Source organism: Beta vulgaris, chromosome 3 (genome assembly GCF_026745355.1).
Source record: "Beta vulgaris subsp. vulgaris cultivar EL10 chromosome 3, EL10.2, whole genome shotgun sequence".
In the NCBI taxonomy this organism is placed as follows: Eukaryota; Viridiplantae; Streptophyta; class Magnoliopsida; order Caryophyllales; family Amaranthaceae; genus Beta; species Beta vulgaris.
Window position 1 is genome coordinate 44,098,542 of NC_079204.1, and position 8,515 is coordinate 44,107,056.

General features: G+C 36.9%; 1 protein-coding gene across 3 annotated transcripts; it reads right to left on the reverse strand.

Annotated features, from left to right (window-relative positions):
- Positions 1-577: 577 nt before the first annotated feature.
- On the reverse strand, positions 578-8,123 carry LOC104888745 (uncharacterized). 3 transcript variants are annotated; one of them, XM_010673795.4, is made up of 6 exons: positions 7,932-8,123; positions 5,723-5,864; positions 5,555-5,644; positions 5,017-5,166; positions 2,633-4,230; positions 578-1,741 (listed from the first exon to the last, which is right to left on the reverse strand). In XM_010673795.4, exons 3-6 carry the CDS (start codon positions 5,612-5,614, stop codon positions 838-840), a joined length of 2,712 nt encoding a protein of 903 aa, XP_010672097.3. In that variant the 5' UTR covers positions 5,615-5,644; positions 5,723-5,864; positions 7,932-8,123; the 3' UTR covers positions 578-837. The 3 variants fall into 3 exon arrangements, with proteins under 3 accessions (XP_010672097.3, XP_057249707.1, XP_048497493.1); XM_057393724.1 differs by having other exon boundaries at positions 5,723-6,707; XM_048641536.2 differs by having other exon boundaries at positions 5,555-5,647; positions 5,723-6,707.
- Positions 8,124-8,515: the final 392 nt, after the last annotated feature.

An 8,515-nucleotide genomic window follows, 5' to 3' on the forward strand; every position in this document is an offset into this window, starting at 1 on the left:
GTCGCGAAGGTTGTCCTAAAAACAATTTACACTACCTCAGTGCAATAGAAACATGGTGATTGTCCTCCATGATTAGCACGGCTCCACAACTTGTTTGCACTCACAATGAACGTGTGGAGATCAGAACATTTGCCCATACCACACAAAGGAGATTAATAGAGAGTATTAGTGTCAATGTACTTTTGTGTTTATAAACTGACGATTTAGGCCCTCGATTAAATAACATAGCTAGGAAACAAAATGGCAAGAGACTGCCAAATAGAAAATTTTGTGTAGGACACTAGCTGTTGCAACTCTACATTTTCTTTTCCCTTTTCTCTCTTTTTCGTTTACTTCGCAACTCATTTGAAAATAAAGAAAAAAATAAACATCAAAGTGATTTTGACATCACGACGAGTTGACGACGTCCCGTATCCATTCCATTTCCGTGAATCAAAACCGCGTTAATAGTTCTCCAATAAATGGCGCCCAGAAATTGACTCAATATTTCCAGCGACATTAGACAAACTCAAGGACCCTTGAATTTTCAGAAGTGGTCGATTTAGGCTGGCACATCGACCGGTATTTGAGCATCACCTGTTAAATGAAAGATATCCTCATTCCAAATCACAGATGAACTATCAGCTATAATCACATAGTCAATTGACGTTACAACTTCCGTCTACAAGTAACCGAGAATTGTTCCTTGACAACAGAAACTATACATGTCCCTCATTTGTGAACAGATGAACGCAAATAAAGAAGGTTTTACGATATTTACCACCAGCTTGTCGAGATGTACAATTCTTAAACTGTTACTTTACAGATTACAGACCACTAAGCCCAAAGTCAGACAGCTCACCCACTACCAGCCAACCCTGCCAAGTGATTAACCATATCTTCAAGACGCGAGAACTGAGTCAAGATTTTATCATCAAGCTCAGCATTGTCAAGCTGACCTTGCTGCTGCCATTCGGACAGACCATCCCCAATGATTTTCAAACCATTCTGCAACAACTCCATTCCTCTACTAAACCCATCAGGAAATTTCCTTCTTTTGTTGGATAGATTTTCGTGATCCACCTCCCTGATTTCACATGATGCAGCATCTACACTTAGGTATGAATCCTTCTGGAATAACTCTTTTAGAATGATACCGTCCTTCAAAACAAGCTCATGTTGCTCAGAGGTATAGGCTGTTGCTGCAGGAAGAGCACTTTCCTTTTCCAGAAAATCCTTCAGCTCAGACATAAACCTTTCCCCGTTGGCATCAGTTCCTGATTTAAGATCAAAAGATAAAGCTGCATCTGGTGGGACAAATCTCCAGAGCTGAGTGCAGGAAGTGCGTGCAGCAAAATATCCAAATGCTGAAATCGCAAGATGAATGAGGGCCCAGTGTCTCTCTCTCAGCAACATGTGATATAACTGCCACACGGCTGTCGTCTTTACGTTTTCTTCGCTTTCTGCCATTTCCATAGGACCCAAACTAGACATGAAAGAAGCTAGAGCTGGCTTGCACTTATGCAATTCAGATTCCTCGCCAATAGACCCAGAGATGAACATGTTTTCCAGCTCAATGATTATGTCTTCCATTTGATCATTGCCATACAAGTGCTTTCCAGTAGAAATAATCCCCATTGCTTCACTTAATAGCCTGCAACAATGGTTCTTGGTTTTCCTGTCCGTAGACCTCTTATATGTTTGGACAATAACTAACAAGAAGTTCTTTGTCTTCTTGTCAATTCCAGAAGCATCAATTTGCCTAAAAGACAAGAAAAAGGTCTTCATTTAGATACAAACCACATAAACCACCGAATTCAAAGGTGTGAACATCTGTGGATAAGCAGCATAAACTAAATAGTACCATGCCACAAGCAACGAACAAACAAATAATTAATAGGGAAATTTAAGAGAATTGGAAACAAACCCACACTACAGGAATGAAACAGATTCCTTTTGACTAATAAGATTAGCATATTGTTTGGGCTAGCTTGAAAATGTTCAAATTTGAATACAGCCCAGGGCAGTTCCCATGGAAGAGCCAAACAATTCGTGAGCACAAACACGATTCCAATGTTTCATCCCAAAACACTTGCTGGTTATGGAACAAGATATATAAGGTAGTCACTGTATCTATTCTTCTCTGATGATGGACAATTCACATGTATAAACAAGTATTGGGTTTCAAACATGAAATTAAACCCTGGGCTTAGGAGAGCAATGGGATCAAAGATCTTCCATGTTCAGCTCAACTCCCTTCCTATCTCTTCTACGTATGAAGTGATGGTCAAAAAATCCAGTGATACTTTTTCCAGTAGAAATAGAGCAGGTCTGGTGCCCAAAAAGAAACAAACAGATCACATGTAACAAATCAAAATCCAAACTAAGTTTGGTGAACGATTAATGTGCATAATGCAAAGAGAAGATGGTAGAATTTGAAGGGAAATGAGTATACGGAATCACAATGAAAATGCAAACATATTAGAAAAATTCAAAGTCATTTATTGCATCACACCAACAGATATATCAAAGACGGCAATAATGCATTGCTGTCTGGGGATGGCATTACATACAACACCTTTTAATTTGCTTATACAAATTCTATTATATTGTTGAAAGTGGAAGGTATAAAACGAGAATAGAGATCACTCACATTGACTGCAAAGCAGAGCAAAGTGCCACAGCTGGTAACCCAAAAGCATCAGAACTGCAAGAGTTCAATGGACTTTCAATATAGTCATCAACAAAGCTAATATAGTCACTGAAGATCTTTTCTGTTGCATCAATCCTCAAGTTATCTGATAATAAATTCATCTGGAAACCTTCCATTAACAAGGCTGCATACATGACTGCAGAAAGGCGTGATCGATCATCAGTCATAATAAACCTATAAACTCGATCAACTGTGGATGATGGACATGAAGCAAGAAGCAGACACATTGATCTGGCCATTTTCCTCAATGTGCAATGCAAAGAGTTAAGGGAATCTGAAGAGGCGACCCTCTTGTACAAAGTACAAATTTTATCGATAACGGCATTGACTGTGGTGATTTCAGCATGACGCACCAAAAAGCACCAGAGTTCCATAATAATCTCCCAGCAAAGAAAATGAGGATGAAAGAAGTTATCAAGTAAAAACATTTCCATTTCACTCCAAGCTTGAGTTTTGGAGACAACTATCATAAATATCTTTAATGCGTGAAGTAAATGAACTAGAAATGGCTTCCAAGTCCGAGCCACCAATTTACCATCACCAGATGATGCAGGAATCTGTAAAACTAAAGCAGAAGAATAAACCTCTTCATCAACCAAAACATCCAAACACCAATGTAGCTTTCTAGTGATCCCAAGTATTACATTTTCTTCTAGATCAGGAGAAATGTTTAGCAAATCAATAAAAAGGGCAACCCGACCAAGCAATAACATTTTGGGTGAAGGCATAGCTTTGATTGATGCTGAGAATATTTCTTCCAAAGAACCTTTTTGCATATCAGTGTCGTGATCTAATTGGCTGGACGGTAAGCTTCTTTCAACAGTAAATAACCAGCCAAGAATTTTGAGTTTCTGATCTATATTCAGTTCTGCTGAATTTAGTAAGGACTTCAGTAAGTGAAGTGATATAGGCTTCAAGAGTTCTTCCATAACTTCAGAGACATTTTTCGAACTCAAATCTCTGCTATATGTGACTCTCAAGGTTGAAATCAGCAAGATACTAAGAGTTGCTTCCTGGTATACAGAAAATGCTTGATGTGGATAATGAGAAGATAATCTAACTGCGTTGATCAGATAGAATTTTATTGGAAGAAATGTTCTTTTAGCTTCAGTGAAAGATATTATTTGATCAATTGAGGAACACCAAGTTTCAGCTGCACATTTCAGCGAGTCAGTGGCTAGTGAAATGAGAGTCAGAATGATTTCCCCTACATTAATCTTCCTGGCTAATTTTCCTTCTCCAAGCTGCAGCAAAGAAACAACGCCTTTCCATGACAAATTCAGAATCGTAACTAGACTTCCACCACTGTCTGCAGCTACGGTCCCTAGTTCGGAGAGCTTCTCTATTGTATATTTGATAATTTTAGCAACATGATCCAGATCTGCTGCTCCATCAGTATTCAAACTGCTATCTTTATCAGTTACCTGACCGCATAGTCCCCATTTTACTGTTTGTGAATACACCTTGCAGAGTTTCATTACAGAATCTAGAACTGACTCGACTCCCTTTAGTAATTCTGAAGTGAATGAATGAATTTTCTGCATGAATTCGATCACAATGTCACTAGTAGGCTAGTAGCTCCAAAATTAGTTTTCAAACCTAAGATAATAGTACCTACAAACAATGATGCATGATATAACCCTCTAGATGCAGGAACTAGCGTAGAGAATTGAGGATGAAAAGCCATTTTGTGGCTGAACTCAACAGTTGTTACCAGTTGAGGGATCTCATTCTAGTAGTCAAAACTCTATACTTGGGGGGGGGGGGGGTCAATATTGAGGATTTCTAGTCCCCTAAGCAACTAAAGCTCACTTTCATCAAAACAGTCACGCAGCTATCAAAGAAAAAAAGAATATGAAGGATACTTTTGTCTTTCCTTGTTCTATTCAAAGAGGTTCAAACTCTAGTACCAAATAGCTTCATTAAACAAATTTTTAATCAGGGAATTGCTGACCAGGACAGTGGTATGCAGAGTGGGAGTCATGATGGTATAAAGTGCATTCTGACTTGAATGATTCTGAATTTTACCCCATTTTCATAGAACTTTCTTTAATTTTCCAAGCATCTGCATGAAGAACTTTTTGACATCATAGTATCATAGAGGCCATACAAGTGGATCAACCATTGTTTATAACTAGGAAGTGCCAAAAAAGTACAAAAAAAATGAGGCCATGTAGTGATCTTTTAATTCATCTGGATCACAATTGTTCCTTTTTTAAAAAATCAACAAGTTTATGAAAGAGCCAGGAGTAAACTAAGCAATTCTCTCGAAAAAACCAAATACAGTCTCCTAAGCAATGAAGCAAAGGGAAAATGTCAAGTACCTTGAATTCGGACACCAGATCTTTAATCAAACTTAGGAGCTCCAAAATGAACTTGCCAAGGGCATCCATCAATAGCTCATCTCCCAATGTAGGGTGTCTTATTACCAACAAAAAGCAACCCACTGAGAAGTTCAAACACTCCAATACAACCTGCAAGAATAAAAGTTCCCTTGATGAAGATATCTTGTAGGTTATGGACCTGAGTTATAATTTTATTAGACAAAGAGACAAGACACGGTGATATTCACAAAGATACAATTTACAATTTTTCTCCTTTCCTTAACAATAGACAGAATATTTTTATTACGTAATTTATTGCCTTTCAAAGAGAACAACTCAAGTTCTATAGTCACTCTTTGTGTCGCAAATTGATCAAAAGCTACAAGTATATGGAGGGAAAAAGGGAGAAATTAGTAACTAGCAGTCTAAATTGAGAGATCAAAACAAGCATGTGTATTCACAAGACAAATCCATGTGCAAGCTAATGGCAAAAACAAAACTATAAGACAGGTGAAACGACAGTTAATCAGTGAAATACCTGAAAAAGGACACTAGAATGCTCATCCTCTTGTGAATCCCCAGTTGACATAAGTGTCATCTTTAGATGCTTTGCACACCACTGACTGGCCTACTTATTAACAAAGTGGTTTTCAACATGGAAACAACTTGCCAATGTAGGCCATAATAAAAACATTAGCAGAATTACCTTAGTCCCCAGAGTCAAAAACCTTCCCTGGCCTCTGAAGCTATCTCCTTCTAGGTATCTGGCAGCCACATCTAAGATCGCTTTGTTCAACAAGCACTGAGACACATCTAGACATGTAAACCCTTCCCACAAATTCCAGCCACTTGTCAAGGAAGAAATTATAAATAAGGGTAATGATGCAGACTTTCGAATATAAGAAACCAGAAAACTTGATAAGATACCCCTAACAGCCTAATACAACTTAGGGACTTCATTACCAGCTTCTGACAGAAACGCCATATATCGAGTTGCCAAAATCACTCAGAACTCTTTTACATATGATGAACCATAAGTTCTATATCAGCAAACATCCTCTATGACACTTATATGATGCTGATCATGATGAATAAAGTACTATTATGCATAAGATTGCATCTGGGAGGAAGCAGCATCAGGTCATCAATCATCTCTTAATTTCAAAATAAGAAATTATGATCTGCTCGTCATCAAGTCACAGGCCAGAATTGCAATATACAGAAACTATATGTTGAAACACATATAAGTTACCAGCTTGTGAGCTCAACTGTAAATAAGTATGGAAAGAAAAACATGAGTTAGTAGACATTGTAATATGGACATTTTGAAAATAGGATCACCAAACATTCTTCTAACAGCAAGTATTCTGGCAAATGCTAGAACTCTTTTTCACCAAACATAAACTAATCACTATAATACATTGCATAAAACAAGAATAGTCCGATTTCCTGCAAATTGCACAGGGTCATGAGTATAATCAGCAAAATTCAAGCTCCAAGACCACAAAAGTACAAGAATATGTTCATGGACTTTTGTTTCAAAAACATAAGAATTATAGCATTGAAAGACATTTAAAACTTAGAAAATAGGATACAATGAGAAATTCTAGAAGTGCATCCACGTCTGGATTTTTTTCAGGTGGCACTGCAACCCCAAGCTTCATGATCAGCTGAATACGAGTCTCAACAAGCTGCGATTTCACACAGTTTTCGCAATGAACAAATGAATGATATATTGACAAGGACAAAGTAACTAGATACAGCACGAGACTAAATCACTAGAAATAGTATTTCACACTTTATTGAAGACGGGAAAATTACAAAACGAATGAAAAAGCCACCATGAGCAATATCGCAAAAAATACTTGCAATTATATTCACAGCATTTGTCATATCCCATACCGAACATTTATTCATTATACAGCATTACACCTATATGAGATAATATATTATTATAGGTGAAGTTTACTGACTATTAAAAAAGCATTTGTGATGCTGATGTCAGCCACACAGAATAAAATGCTTCCCATCCTGTATCAGAAACCAGCCACATAATATGCTATCTCCCTGAACTCTACATCAAGTTAAGTGGCCTTAAGACTCATTTCGGCACAATTTTCACCTGAAAGTTAGACAGACATCTATATTTCTCTTTGCAATTTCAACAGCATCAGTTTCTAGACCCAATTTCACCAGAATCTTTCAGTTTCTAGACCCAATGTCACCAGAGTCCCTGGGAGGAAGTAAAATCGCTACAAATTCAACCATCATCCAGGAATTCGGAATGGAAATTTAGGAAACAAAAAACTAATTAATTACAGAATGTATCATAATCCTTTAACCATAAACATTAAAGAATTGCATGCTAATTAATTACAGAATGTATCATAATCCTTTAACCATAAACATTAAAGAATTGCATGATATCTATACACATTATAGCAAACAACAAAAGGCAAGCCGAGTAATTTTGCAGCAATATAACAAACTCTCGAGATGCTCAAAATATATATTATACCGATTATCAAACACTAAGTTCATTTTATTCAATGCTCAATTTCATAAGCAAAAGTGTAACAGGACGTTACAATGCCAAATCCTAATTCCGGCAAAAACTTGAATTATGTCGAATCAATTATACTTAAATCTCTACTGCAAAAGAATCGCAGAAGAAAAGAGTTCGCCAATAAATTAAGCTATAGTAACCCTAAAATCTGAAATTGATTGGATTTCGCTCAAAAACACGCCAAACAAACAGTGAAATAGATGATAATGTAGCTGATTATCGAGAATCAGTAAGATGTAAAATGTCTGAATGATTATTCGTCTATGGCGAAACTGAGTGCGTAACTATACAGAGCTCAAAATATGAAATTTAGGCAAGTTGAAATGAGACAGTTTATAGAGAAGCTTACTTCCGATGATTTAATGGCTTCCATTAAGCTCTGCAAATCATCGCCTGAGCTTTCTCTGTCCATGATACTGCTCTTTCTCACACTCTCTCTCTCTCTCTCTAACTGTATGTGTTCGATTTTGTACACTGCGCGATTTCCCGCCATAAGCCGTCCGCAAGCCACAATTTAGAGCTGTTAAGTTAAACCCGCCCGCTACATGGGTCGGTTTATAGTATGGTTAAACTACTATTTGGTTCGAGTCGAGTTGAGATTGGTCCGTCAAAAAGAAGAAAAAAAAAAGTTGAAATTCTTGTGTTCTCTTTAACTTATTTTTACTTGTAATGTTTTAAAAAGTTTAGAATTACTAAGCAAAGGTTGAAAATTTTAGAAAAGTACAGCATTATTATGAAAAGGTTCAAGAGTTTAGAAAAGTTACTAATAATTTAGAAAAATAAGTAAAATTTAGGAAAAATTATTTTAAATAAGTCAACCTTTGTGTGATCTTCCAATTTCAAGTCTAGCTTTTGATTATCTCTGATTGAGTTAGACTTGTAGGGCTATTTTCTTCTATTGAGTTTTAACCTGTTTGTGACCTATTTAGTAGG